The sequence below is a fragment of the Zeus faber genome, assembly GCF_960531495.2.
Source record: "Zeus faber genome assembly, chromosome: 12".
In the NCBI taxonomy this organism is placed as follows: Eukaryota; Metazoa; Chordata; class Actinopteri; order Zeiformes; family Zeidae; genus Zeus; species Zeus faber.
Window position 1 is genome coordinate 12,691,054 of NC_137196.1, and position 14,094 is coordinate 12,705,147.

A 14,094-nucleotide genomic window follows, 5' to 3' on the forward strand; every position below is an offset into this window, starting at 1 on the left:
CGCTGGCAGTGTCGCGGCTTGTACACGGTTTTGACGTTTTTTTTTTTTTAAGCATATTCTAGACTGGAACCCGGTGGAAACAGGGGGTACTGCATTTTTATTTCTTTTCCTAAGGCAAATGATTTAACTTAATTTTGAAGTTGTAGCAGCAAAAAAAGAATACAATTAAACGAAAACCAAAAAAATAAGAAAAGAAAAAAAAAAAAAAACACTGATCACGACATTTTTTTCCAATAACCTAATAATCTTAACAACATCTCAATTAGCTCCTTTTTCGCGGACCATTTAATAGCATAGAGGGACATTTGTTATTCTGTACAACGGAGAGGTTAGAGAGAAAATAAAATCAGCTTCCCTCCCTCCAAAAAAATAATCCAAGTTATACAGTACTCTCTTAAATAGATTCCCTCTTCTGTTTCTTTCTTTTTTTTTAGTATTAAAATATATACCCATAGATTTTATATAATTCTTAGAATGAGTCCGTCTCCATATGATAAATCCTTTTATTTCGTCTTTCTGAGGGTTATGTACAGCGGAGAGTTCAGACGGGCGTCAAGGTGCTCGGAGTGGGCGGGACCAGAGAGTGCTCAGAGTGGGTGGGGGTGGGTGGTGGTGGTGGTGGTGGTGGTGGTGGTGGGTGGCGTTGCGAGAAAACCTAGCAATCCTGCCTCAATCCACCTGGAACACAGAGAGGGGACAGAAGCATTAGAGATTGTCAACAAAACAACGCCAAATGGTCCTGGCATGTCAATATATGTGTAATTACGCTGTAATAAGCTAGTTAGTACGTCGTAAACTGCCTATCTATCATTTATATCCTATATACCCATAACAATCATGTATCTTGTGCATAGTATCGCGTTTGTATATTCTGTACATTTTAATATATCTGACTATTTCTGTTTTGTATTTTTCGGCTATTTGATATAATATAGTTTTTTTTTATTCAATTTGATTATTATTTTTCTCCGACATGTCTTCAGACTTTATTTTTTTTTTAAACGCTGATCATCTGCTTCACATTGTCTGATAATCCGTCCCGTCGGTGCGTTTTGGCACCCTAAGGCTCGATAAGCCTCCCTCCAACTCCAAGTTGGTTACTGAGCTGGTGGACGCACCTTTAGTCGCGCTGAGCTGGAGCGGCGTCTGGCCCTGCTCCAGGTCCTGGAGCTCTAGAAAGTCCTTGTTGTGGGGCGACGCGCTCCCTTTCCCGCCACAAGTCCTGCCGGCGTCCTGGAAACAGTCCGACTCGCCGTCCGTGTCGAACGCCTCGTGCGTGTACTCCTGGTACGCCGCCCCCGGCAGGCTCGGGTGCACGGCCACCGTCACAGAGGCGGTGGCCGTGGCCGTCACCATGGTTACGGGCCCGCCGCCGGCAGAGCCGTGTCGCGTCGGGGCCAGGACGGAGTTATTGTTGCTATTCCCGTAACCCGGCGCACTAGTCCTGCTCAGGTGAGGCCCCCTGCCGGACACAGGCCGGGAACCGAATTGACTAGTCCTCCCAGGAAAGTGAGTTCTGTCGCTGGGTAAAGGTTGGCCGGTGGGGCCCTGGGGGGTCCGCCGCGGGCCCTGCTGCTGCTGCTGCTGCTGCTGCTGCTGCTGCTGCTGCTGCTGCTGCTGCTGCTGCTGCTGCTGCTGCTGCTCCCGAGTGGTCCCGTCCCAGCACGTGGAAGGGGCGCGACCGTTGTGGAAAGATTCATTTAAGAGTTCTTTCGTTCCACAAATGCCCGCTGAGTTTTCCTTGAATGGCTTCACCACCTAGAGAAGGAAGAAGAAGAAGAAGAAGAAGAGGAAGAAGAAGAAGAAGAAGGAGAAAGAAAAGGAGAAGAAGGAGAAAGAGAAGGAGAAGGGTGTTAGTGAGCATGATGGATTGCACCGCCTTCATTGCAGGCTATGCACACCATAACTTTGGAAAACGACTTGACATTTTTTGGGGGGTCTGCGTACCGTGAGCTTGGGGAAGCTTGGGTTCTTGCTGGCCTCCAGAAGTATGTGGGACGTGGTGGTGGTGCTGGCGGTGTTGGGGGCGGCGTTGCTGGCGTAGTCGCAGTACTTGTAATCCTCCTCCGCCCCCATTCCAGATGTGGTGGTGGTCTCGGAATAATACTCCGAGTCGGACGATTCGGAGAAGGCCTGCTGCCGGGCGGAGCGGGGAGGGCGGTGCTGGTGGCCGTTGTTGCCCGCGTAGTAGCCGTGGTGGGCCATGGGCGGGGGCAGCGGGGGCTCGGGGGACGGGGCGGGCAGGCGGCCGGCGCCGTCCGCCGGGGACGCCTCGGCCGGGGGGCCCATGAGGGACAGCAGCACCGGCAGCAGGACCAGGCCGTTCAGCATCCCCAAGATGGTGAGGATGGCCAGCACGGCGAAGAAGTACCTGTGGGCGGAGGGAGAGCGCTCCGTTTAGATCCACGCCATCCACGCCTCCAAAGCCCCGAAAACAATCTTTCCAACTCGGCCCTCCGTCGTTCTATTTCTGTTGCCACAGGAATCTGCTGTTCTGTGTTTTCTATAGGGATGCTCTCAAAGACTCACCCCCGCCCCCCGTCCTCCCACCCAAAATACACACACACACACACACACACTCATGTGCGCACACAGCCCCCGCCCCGCCCTGTATGTGCGTCACGGCCGCTTCCAAAAACGATGTGTTTAAATAAGACGGCAAATCCTTAATATTTGCAACGCGCACACCAGACATCTCTCGCGCTCTCTCTCTCTCTTTACACACACACACGCACGCTGGCACGTCAGAAGCCTTGCATACAACCGTGTACACACACACACGCACGCACGCACGCACACACACACACACACACACACACACACACACACTCTCAGTCTCTCTCTTGCTGTCTCGTTGTGATCTCGCTTTTGAAATATGTACATTTGGCTGGTGTACGAATTTGTTTGCCAAACTAATAACTAATTTCTACGTAGATGCACACATCCATATTTTTTTTCCCACACACACACACACACGCGCGCACCAACACACACACACACACACACACACGCGCACACACACGCACACACACACACACACACACACACAGCGCTGGCTGGCTCAAGGGCAGAAGTCAGGGAAAGCCCAGTGTTTTTGTATCAAAGGCAGTGGGGGCAAATCAGATTCCAAGCACGGTCCAACCAAAACAACGCTTTGATGCCTCCGATGCTCCGCCGTGCTCACCCTCCCTCGCCCTCTCCCTCTCTTTCTCACCCTCGCGCACGTATTCCGCGCCCCCTGTGTGCGCGTGGGCGCGCGCCTGTGTGTGTGCGTGCGTGCGTGATTGTGTCTCGGCAGAACTCGGCGGAGGCTCTCGGGGTGGAGGCAGGCCACAAGAAAGAGCGCCCCCAAGAAAATTAGAGAGCACTCCACTTAAACACTAACAGAAAGCAGAGCGAGAGAGAGAGAGAGAGAGAGAGAGAGAGAGAGAGAGAGAAAGCCTAACCACCAGACAGACTAAGAGAGAGGTAAGAAAGAGGAAAAAGAAAATGATGGGGAGGAAGGAAAACAGCCGACAAGGGCGAGGATAGCGGGCAGGGAAGGTTCTCCGTATTGCAAATGGCCGCCGAGTCATAATTTCATATTTTTTTACGTTTTTTATTTGCTCACAATTATCCATCCCTCCCCTCCCTCCTCTTTCCTTTCAATGTCTCCCATCACCCCTCGCCCGGGTGATGGGAGACATTGTCTTTCGCTGTGACCGTGACGTGTTTGTCTGTTTTTGTTTTTTGTTTTACTAAAAATCAACTTACTGGAGAAAATAATAATAACAAAAAGAAAATCCTCATATATATATATATATATATTTTTTTTTTACATAAATGGGAGCCTGCCTGAGTGTGAGGGGGGGGGGGGCGGCGAGTGAGACCTCCAACAGCGTCTCGCTGTTAGGAATTCTGTTGTTTATATAATCTGTAATCTTTTCCATTCGCTGTCAGGGGGCTGAGGAGCCGTGTGTGTGTGTGTGTGTGTGTTTTAGAGAGAGAGAGAGAGAGAGAGAGAGAGGTACATAAGCCTGTACATATGCGTATGCATTTCTCCTTGAGCGTGAGTTCGTGTGTGCCTATGTGTGAGCCTGTGTGTGTGTGTGTGTGTGTGTGTGTGTGTGTGTGTGTGTATGTGTGTGTGTGTGTGTGTGTGTGTGTGTGTGTGTGTGTGTGTGTGTCTGTGTGTGTGTGTGTGTGTGTGTGTGTGTGTGTGAGTCTGGCTGTTTACTCAGCGCGCTACAAGGCCAGGAGATGTTTACAGCAGTGTATTTATGCTGCTCCCCGGCCGGCCGGCTCTGGCTTGCCCCATTCACTCGACCACAGCTCCAGCTAAACAAGACCTCCAAGGGAGACAGACCTCTCTCTCGCTCCCTCCGTCTCTATCTCGCTCCCTCGCTGATAGCGGACACTGTAAATACCTGGATGTAATCACAGGGTTAGTTCTGGCGTTACAGAATGAAATTCAAGGACTTTGAAGTACTTTTTCAAGCACCATTTTTTTCATTTTCAAGGACTCGGACGCAAAACAAATATGATCAAATTAATGATCTTTATTAACTGAAATATAACATATTCTTAGTCTCAAGGTCTGTTATTTACATTAGTATATCTATATTTTATTATTAATCTTACTCCTTATTTCCCTGGCATAATCATAATAAAAGCAATTCTGTTTTTTTTTTATAGGTTACGATTTGAAAAGCAAAACCAGGGAAAAAACAAACACGATCATTGAAAACATGTGATTTCCCGGGCTTTCAATGATCGCAATTTTTTTTTTCAAGCGCTTGAGCACATCTCATCTCGAGGTATTCCAGTACTTTAATTTCCGAGGATGAAATTCAAGCACTTCAAGCACCTCAAGGACCTGGTTTGAACGCCCAGAGAAGTTGTTCTCTCTCTCTCTCTCTCTCTCTCTCTCTCTCTCTCTCTCTCTCTTTTCTTGTTTATTTTTCCGAACCCCTTCCAAACCTGGCTCTAGTCACCTCTTGGGGTTTCTTTCGTGATTTAGATCCCTCATCCCGTCTTTCTGCGCCCCATGGATCCGGAGCGGAGTCGCTCACGCCTCCACCCCCCACCTGGACCCAACCCCCCAAAAAGAAAAAACGATCCCACACTATCCTTCCCTCTCTCTTTTTCCCTCCTCCCTCCCTCGCTCACAGCCCGGGTTTCTGTTTCTGCCTCTATTAAGCCGTGTTTTTTCATGTCACGGAGAGACCCAGTCGCAGTCTAGCGAGCTCAAGGTTGCGGTTTCGGGGTTTTGGGCCCAGACCACGTTCAAGCTTAAAAAACATCAAGCTATTCGCCTGTTTTCCACTCTGTCCATTAAATCGCGGTAGGAATTAAGCGCGAGTGCGCACCGGCCTCGCCCGCCCCCGTGCACGTACGTTCGCACTGCCACACACAGACTGCCACACACACACACACACACACACACACACACACACACACACACACACACACACACACACACACACACACACACACACACACACACACACACACACACACACACTGAAAAAGAGCTGGCTAGTGATTTCCAAGGGGCGCTGACCAGTTCAAATTTAGCTCCACGTTTTACGATAGCACCCGGCGTGGATGAGAAGAATGTCAAATGGCCGCTAGGAATTTTTACAGATTCCCCCCTGAGTAGAGAGGGATGGAGACGGAGCGAGAGCGAGCAGAGGAGAGGAGAAAGAGAGAGATGGGGAGAGAGAGAGAGAGAGAGAGAGAGAGAGAGAGAGAGAGAGAGAGAGGGAGAGGGAGACAGAGACACCACCCAGTGGGTAGGAGAACACTTCCATGTTTACGAGCAGCTGCTACACACCCTTGATGTTTTCCCCATTTGTTGTGCACTCAGGGTGGGGAGACCTATGTATGTATGTGTGTGTGTGTGTGTGTGTGTGTGTGTGTGTGTGTGTGTGTGTGTGTGTGTGTGTGTGTTCATCATTAGAGTGACAGGGCCAGGTGCATGTATGTTGCTGAGTGTGTGTGTGTGTGTGTGTGTGTGTGTGTGTTGTGTGTGTGTGTGTGTGTTTGATGGTGAGGGGGAGTAACATTCCCACCTGCAAGCACCACTGACCCCCCACAAGGCTCACTACCCAAGAGAGAGGCTCGACAACTGTCTCCACACACACACGCAAGCACGCACGCACGCACACACACACACACACACACACACACACACACACAGACGCACACACACACACACACGCACACAAGCACGTACACACGCACCCACACATGCACACACACACACACACACACACACACACAGACACACAGACAAACACACACACACACACACACAAACACACGCAGCGTCTCACCTCATGATGAAGTCGAACTCTGACCCCGCCAGCATGAGGACACCCAGCAGCGTGGAGATCGCGCCGTCGATCACCGGCGCAAACATGTGCTCTAGAGCCACGGCCGCACGCTTGTTTCTGCTGCCGATCGCCGTCAGGAAGCCCTGGGAGGAGGAGTAGGTTGGGAGGTCAGAGGGGTTTTCTTTTTCTGAGTTATCAGTGTTCACCGGTGCCTGCATGCCGGTCTTTCCTCTGGATCTTACCAGGGCGATGTGGACGGTGAACTCCACGCCGATGCCCACCGAGGCGATGAGGATGACCACGGGGATGGCGCTCAGCTTGATGCCGATCAGCCCCATGATGCCGAACAGCTCCACCGTCATCATGGCCAAGATGAAGACCTGGCGACGACAAGGGGGGAAAGGAGTCGTTGGTGTCGCCCGTCTTTCCAGTGAGACTCGGTGATCCATTCAAAACAAACAGCCAGGGAGCGACGAGGCCGTTCCCCCCCCGGGGACCGAGCGGAGCCCGTTTCGCCTGCTCACCCGACACACTCTTTGACCCCGCGTTGGGGAGTCTCAGCGGCACCGTATCGAATTACCCAAACCTCCAGGCTAAAACCCTCTTTTTTTCCCCCCTCCCCCTTTCTTCTGCCCATCTTCGATCTCTCTTTTTTCTGTCCTTCCCAGTTCCCGGAGGTGGTTCAACAACACCCCAAATACGCCGCTACCCATCCTTTATTCCGTCCAAATTAGCCTCTGTTATCGAGGTGGAAATCAAATTCACTCCTTTGATGAGGAGAAGCTGCAGTCCTATTGGTATTAATAGTAGTAGTCTAGTAGTCATGGTGGTGGTAGTAAATACTTTTTTAGTTAGATCTTGTTTCCTTTACGATTTCCTACTTTTTATTACAATGATGAAGGGATCCAGTTTTTTGTTTTTTTTTTGTTTTTTTTTGTACTTAATTGTTAAACCCATGAAACGACAACAAATACCTTTTTGGTAGCGGCAAACAACTATTAAACAAGTACAAAGAACAACAGCGAGAGCCTGAAAGGAGAAAGGGAAGTGTCCTCGGCCCGCGGGAGCTTTTGATCTCCGCGGGGGTTGCCAGTTGGGCTTGGCTAAATTGGAAATGATTGGAAAAAAGCCGTTTTACAGCTCAGCTGCATATTGGAGCCTGCCGAAACCTACATTGGGCTTAAGCTGGGAAACCGTACATGCAGCGCTCTTTATCCCTTTCTCTCTCTCTCCCTCTCTCTCTGTTTTTTTCCCTCCATCGAGCCTGTGTGTGTGTTTCTGTCTCAATCAGTGGCTCAAGGGACAGCTACTTAAATTAAACACATTCCAACTGAAACCTACACTGTTGTTGCGCTACACTGCATCGCCCCCCCCCCCCCCCCCCCCCCCAACAGTCACGGCTGTGTGGACGTCGTTTGTTCCATGTATGCGTGTGTGTGTGTGTGTGTGTGTGTGTGTGTGTGTGTGTGTGTGTGTGTGTGGGTCTGTGTGTGAGAACGTGCATATGTGTTTGAGCGATTCCCCTGGAGGACCACTGGCCCCACCAGCTTGTGTTGGAAATGTTTTCCAAACGCCAAACTGTCAGGTTGTCTCTCTAAAACACACACACACGCACACATGCGCACACACGCACGCAGGCACGCACACACGCACGCACGCACGCACACACACACACACACACACACACATACACACACACACACACACACACACACACAGCTCTGATGGATGGGCTGAGCAGGCCAAGGTCGCCACTGGGCAGATCTGTCCTGTCCCCGAGTTTCTCCCTCTCCCTCACAAAGCGGCGAGGGAGCTGGATGTAGAGGATTCAGGAGGGCAAAGCCTTTCTTGCTCCTTTGCATTTCCTTTTACTAAGGCGGGCCCGGCCCACATTACAATGACAATGGCCCCCATGTGTATGTGTGTGGGTGTGTATGTGTGTGTGTGTGTGTTGTGTTTGTGTGTGTGTGTGTGTGCTCTCAGTGTATTTCTATGTGTGTGTATGTGTGTGTGTGTGAGTGTGTGTGTAAGGAGAAGGGGCCCCCTAGACAGTATTATTGAGCTGTGCTTAGAGGGCTGAGCGGAGGAACAGAGAGGAGGGAGGGACCGTCGATGGAGAAGTGGAAGGAGTGAGAGATGAATAGGTGGCGGGATGGAAGAAAAAAAAAAGATGAATGAAAGACAGAGAAAAAGTTGGGAGGAAGGAGGAAAGAGAGGCACATGAGGCAGAGTCAAGTGGAAGAGGTCTGTCTGTTTGAGACCATAGCTATTTCTCTTGAGGGTGTGGGGAGGAGTGAGCTCTCTGAATGGCATACATTGGTTGGTCGTTGGATTTTGCAATCTTGCAATTTTGAAAATATCGCGCGACTTCTCCACATTAAGCTGGCAAATAATAAACTTGCCGGCCCTCCCCCAAGAAGACATCGCAAGTCACCGGCTGCCTACTTACGATGATGCCGGCGGTCCAAGGGTTGAGCAGCAGGATGGCGCAGACCAGGAAGGTGCAGGCCAGCACCACGCTGATGGCCAGCAGGAACCAGTGGCGCAGGCCGATGTACTGCTCCCAGAACAGGAAGGGGTAGCCGTTGGGGTAGTTGAAGACGCCCTTGCGCCCGAACTCATCGCAGATGGAGCGCACGCTCTCGATCACCTCCACAAAGTCGCTGGCCTGGCGCAGGCCGTTCAGGTAGAACGGGAACTGGGCAAACTCCAGCGGCTCAGCAGCGGGGACTGGTAAACAGACAGGGAGGTTGGAATGCGTTTCTATTGATAGCAGAAGGGAAAAGTGGACACCTTTTGGCGATGGACAACACAAGGTGATCGGAGGTACTCACTGCGCAGGTTCTCCCCGGTGGTGTCGTACTTGTCGTGGATCCACTCCCGGGGGTGGGGGTAGAAGTTGGCCTGGGAGGCGGCGTAGCCCAGCGGGTCGTTGCTGACCCACACATTCAGGTAGATGTAGAAGACCTCCGGAGGGATCAGACCCTCGGCGTCCACCAGCCGACGGGACGTCAGCTAGAGAGCAGGAAAGAAAGGGAGATGTGAGCGGAGAATATTCACGGGAAATGGAATATTCACGGGAAATGGCATCGTACAAAACTAATTTCCACTTAAAGATGACTAAACACAGATCTACTGTGGCCGAAACCCTTATCTGCCTCACAACATCGAAAGCTTGTGGAATCGTTTTGAAAGTGGATGCTTCCGCTTGCAGCGTGTCCAGACATACCTGGCTGTAGTTGAAAGGCTCTTTCTTGGAGCCGGTCTGGATGAGGAGCTTGTACGCTAGCACTCCGTCCTCGGTGCCATTACGATAACTGTCCTGGGTGATCCTGCCGGCCTCCCAGTCGGCATCGAACGTGGCCTGGAGGCCTGGTTATTAAAACAGAGAGAAAGTTTTTCTACTTCTGCTTTGTCATGGCCATTAGACTCGGGAGGGACCCTTTAACCAATATCTCAGATTGGACCTGTCGCATGGTTAGATTTAACATCCCTTTTTAAACCCCTGCAGACTAATTTCCACACGTACACACACACACACACACACACACACACACACACACACATACACGCACACACACGGGTGCGCACGCACACACATTCCCTCTTGGTTGCAAAGAATGGAGCGACAGGAAGACCTTTTCTTTTCAAAAGAGTGGAACCCGTCTTCAAAGCCCGTCTCTCTCCATGTGGGCTCCGATTTAGAGCAATGGCTCTGATTGACCTGCGAGCTATTATTTCCTCTCGACTGGGTCCTCTGACAGGACGTGGCCTCAGGACACACGTCAGTGCGCACGCACACACACACACACACACACACACACACACACACACACACACACAGACACACACACACACACACATGTACACATCCAAACAAACACCTAACCACACACACACACACCCACAGATAACCTACGACCTCCACTCGTCTACCTCCCAAGCCCGGAGTCCAGGTGGATCAGGATGAACTTTCTCTCACCCTTAAAACATTCACACTAACCCTTGTGCACACTCTCACACACAGACACACGGACACACACACACACACACACACACACACACACACACACACACACACACACACACACACACACACACACACACACACACACACACACACACACGCACTTAATCTTAGCGAAAGGAAAACATAAAAGAACAGCCTGTCAATCACTCTACAGGATTCTGACATCACCATCAAACAACACAAGGGTGGGTTTTCAGATACACACACCGCACACACACATACACACACGCACACACACACAGAGCTATCAGTTTACACTCTGGTGAAAACTCAACCCGAGGTGCTAATTTCTCACCTCTGAGCCAGTCCTGGAAGTAGTGCAGCCACATGCGTGGCAGCCGGTGTTCGCCGTCGCGCACCACGTATCTGACAGAGGTGAAGGCGTTGTGCAGCTGCACCAGCAGCCGCTGGGACCGGGCGTAGTCGAAGCCGTCCGTGGTCACAAGGTACATGTTGTAGAAGGAGAAGTACTTGAACTGGACATCGATGAAGTCGTACTCCTTGGTGTCGCGCGGCACGATGTCTGTGAGGTACAGGCCGTCGTGGACCATGGTGGTGCCATAGAGGCTGAGGCCCAGCAGGCCCAGGAAGAGCACCACCACTGCCGCCTTGGTTCGGGGCTTGAGGAGCAGCGGCGCGTACTTCTCCCGGGCGAAGCTGGACATGTTCCAGCGCAGGAAGGGGAGAGGCACGCACTCCCGCAAGCCCGACTTGGAGTCCTCCACCTGGGCCAGGAGGTCCCGCGTGGAGCTGGAGGTCGGGGTGAAGAGCTGGGAGCCGTAGGGGTCCGAAACGGAGGTGGGGTTGGTGGCGGGGATGGGGGTGATGGCTGAGGTCAAAGGAAGGAAGGGAAGAAGTGGTCAAGGCCTGAAGTAAACTGGTGGATCATTGATTTCCAAGTGTAGGTTCACTCTATATGTTCCAACTATGGCTGCCCACTGAACATCTATTCAAGTCCACCAGTCGTTTATTTTCTGTTTTTGTTTTTTTTGTCAGTCAGTATGCATTACAATAACAGGATAAAACCGAAAGCTTACAAAAATGCACAGGGATAACATTATAATGAGGAATTATATATAATAAATATAAATATAAATAAGAGCAATTATGGACTCTACTGACAAAATGTCAGAAGAAGCAGACACGGCTCTCCGGTTGAAAGTGCTCCAAAGCAGTAAGCGATGCCGCGTTCACTGGAACTCGGAAAACTGTACTTCGTTCTTCATATTGAACAGCACAGCAACCCTAGTTCCAACCAACTTTTCTTCCAAATGGCCATTCTTGTAGCTAAGTAGAAGATTTACCTCCTTGTGGCTGAGCCGGCGGGCAAACGATGATGGACGGGGGGCTGGTGGAGATCTGCGAGGTGGGGGGCAGGATGGTGACGATGTGCTGGCCAGCAGCATCGCACTGTGTGAAGGCCTGCACCGTGGTGGTAATGTGGGTGCTGGTGGTGATGGTGGACCCGGCCGCGTACTGGTGGGCGTGCGCCGTCGCCGGCGTGGGCGTCTGCGGCTCCGACCCGGCGGTGTCCGAGAGCTCGTGCGGCGAGAGGTGGATGACGCGATCGGCGCAGGGGCTGTAAAGGCAGCACAGGACGTCCAGGCGCTTGTCCTCACGCCGGTGCAGGTCCAAGCTCAAGATGGCGGGGAAGATCAGCAGCACCATAGCAAAGTTGAATACGACCACAATGGCTGCCTGGGAGGGGAAGGGAGAATGTATGGTAATATTAATTAATATTACTTGTGCACTAACAAACCCCTCTCTATCAGTCTGACTGGTGGTTAGGATATCTCTCTCTCTCTCTCTCTCTCTCTCTCTCTCTCTCTCTCTATCTCAGCTGGGGAGTCGGGCGGCCCTACACTCAAACTCCTTCTCTCTTTTAGTACCTCGGACCAAAGCCCAGAAAGCAAAGAAAAGCCTAACTCTAAATCACCAGCCAGGAACAGTAACCTAGCCAGGCAGGGAGTAGGGGCAGAGAGAGAGAGAGAGAGAGAGAGAGAGAGAGAGAGAGAGAGAGAGAGAGAGAGAGAGAGAGAGAGAGAGGGGAAGAGCGAGCAACAGAGTAAGACAAAGCGGGCTACTTGAAAGAGAGAGAGAGTCAAAAAAAGAAAGAAGAGAATGAACTTCTAAAAAGAATGGAGGGAGGGGGTTTGGGTGGGTAAATGTTGCGAGTCTGAGCAGAACCGTCACCCCCTCGCCCACTTCAGCCCCTGGAGCTGACATTCTAACTTGCTGCGGTTTCCAGCGGGCGTGTGCGCGGCGCCGCGCGTGTTTTTTCGGACCACCCACAGCTTGGGTCCCACACATCACAGCGAACCGCCCTGACGGCCTCAGTGATATACTGGTCCACTCCTCCCTGCCTCCCTCTCTCTCTCTCTCTCTCTTGCCCTCTCTCGCTCTGTCTTCTGTCTCTATCTCTTCATCACTCTCCGTGCTCTGATTGTTCTACATAATGCAAAGACACACACACGCACACACGCACACACACACACACACACACACACACGCGGTTTGGCCCTGTAGGTGCAACGGCAATAAAGCTAGTAACAAAGGCTTTCCTTCCTCTGGATAAAATGTCACGTCATTTTCGCATCAGCTCCAGGCCTCTGCGTGCGTGTGCGTGTGTATGTTTGTTCGTGCACGTGTGTGTTTGTTGAAGCGTCCTACCTGCAGGGAGAACGCTCGCAGGGCGGGGATGGGGACGAGGGCGGCCATGAAGAAGGCGATCATGTTGTTGATGGAGGTCAGAGCCACGCTGGTGCCCGTGCGACGCAGGCAGTCTCCCGTGCGCTCCTGCGGAGAGGATTCACACGCACACACGGGTTAGGCGGGAAGACGAGAAGGAAAGAAGGGAAGGAAAATGGAAGGGAAGGAAATGGGATGGAATAACAAGAGGTCTCTTGAAGGCACCTTAAATGGGATGTTAGTTCCGGCTTCTGTGAAGGAGTGGGCCAGCAGGAACATGTCGTCCACACCGATGCCCAGCGCCAGGAAAGGCAGCACCTAAGACAAAACACAAAAACACCCACGGCATGGTCAGGATCCTGCTTTTCTAAATCCGGAAAACACAAGTACTGTATCCTACGTTGAAGGGACCTGTGTGTCACGTGAACTGACCTGCGTGGTGGCGGCGTTGAATGACAGGCCGAGCAGGGAGCAGAGCCCCAGGCCGGCGGCCACCGACAGGGCCACCAGCAGCACGCCGGCCAGCCCCACGGCCCCCTGGGACTTGGCGCAGTCCCACCGCAGCATGGTCACACAGGCGTAGGCCAACTGGACGGAGAGAAGAGGAACCGACATTAAACGCCTTCATTCTCCTTCTCATCTATTCATACTTGGACCAGAGCGTCCTCCTTTGGTGTCCCACGGCGTTTCATCCTCACCATGAGCAGGTAGCCCCCGGCCACCCTGATGACGCTGACGTCCGAGAAGGACTTCATGATGTCGTTGAGCGTGGTGGTGGAGAAGGCGTGGATGGACTGGCTGGAGTTGCTCGGAACGCTCTGGTGGACCACCTGAGGAGACACGGGATCCAAGGACAAAGCTCAAAATAAGATCTTCTAAACAACATCAACAACAAAAAAAAAAATCGTTCCCACACGCCCGTGACACACCCCCCCCCCAAGTGTCTACCTTCGCTATAACTCTGTATTTTAAGGCCCCAGGAAAGCCTTTGAAATGTGTGTGTATGACAGAGAGAGAGGATATGTATGCGTGTGTGTGTATGTGTGTGTGTGTGTGTGT

At 51.8% G+C, this 14,094-nt stretch overlaps 1 protein-coding gene across 1 annotated transcript in view; it reads right to left on the reverse strand.

The window, feature by feature from the left end:
* Positions 1-669: 669 nt before the first annotated feature.
* Positions 670-14,094, reverse strand: part of ptch2 (patched 2) — a gene marked incomplete at both ends in the record, with an annotated part of 30,085 nt that continues 16,660 nt past the window's right edge. Inside the window, 15 exons of the mRNA XM_080011294.1 lie at positions 670-678; positions 1,102-1,462; positions 1,667-1,758; positions 1,948-2,371; positions 6,318-6,460; positions 6,560-6,697; positions 8,767-9,047; positions 9,152-9,332; positions 9,547-9,689; positions 10,643-11,176; positions 11,652-12,045; positions 13,018-13,143; positions 13,261-13,353; positions 13,468-13,623; positions 13,734-13,865. Of these exons, the coding sequence (XP_079867420.1) occupies positions 670-678; positions 1,102-1,462; positions 1,667-1,758; positions 1,948-2,371; positions 6,318-6,460; positions 6,560-6,697; positions 8,767-9,047; positions 9,152-9,332; positions 9,547-9,689; positions 10,643-11,176; positions 11,652-12,045; positions 13,018-13,143; positions 13,261-13,353; positions 13,468-13,623; positions 13,734-13,865 (3,207 nt within the window). The remainder of the gene's footprint in view (positions 679-1,101; positions 1,463-1,666; positions 1,759-1,947; positions 2,372-6,317; positions 6,461-6,559; positions 6,698-8,766; positions 9,048-9,151; positions 9,333-9,546; positions 9,690-10,642; positions 11,177-11,651; positions 12,046-13,017; positions 13,144-13,260; positions 13,354-13,467; positions 13,624-13,733; positions 13,866-14,094) is intronic.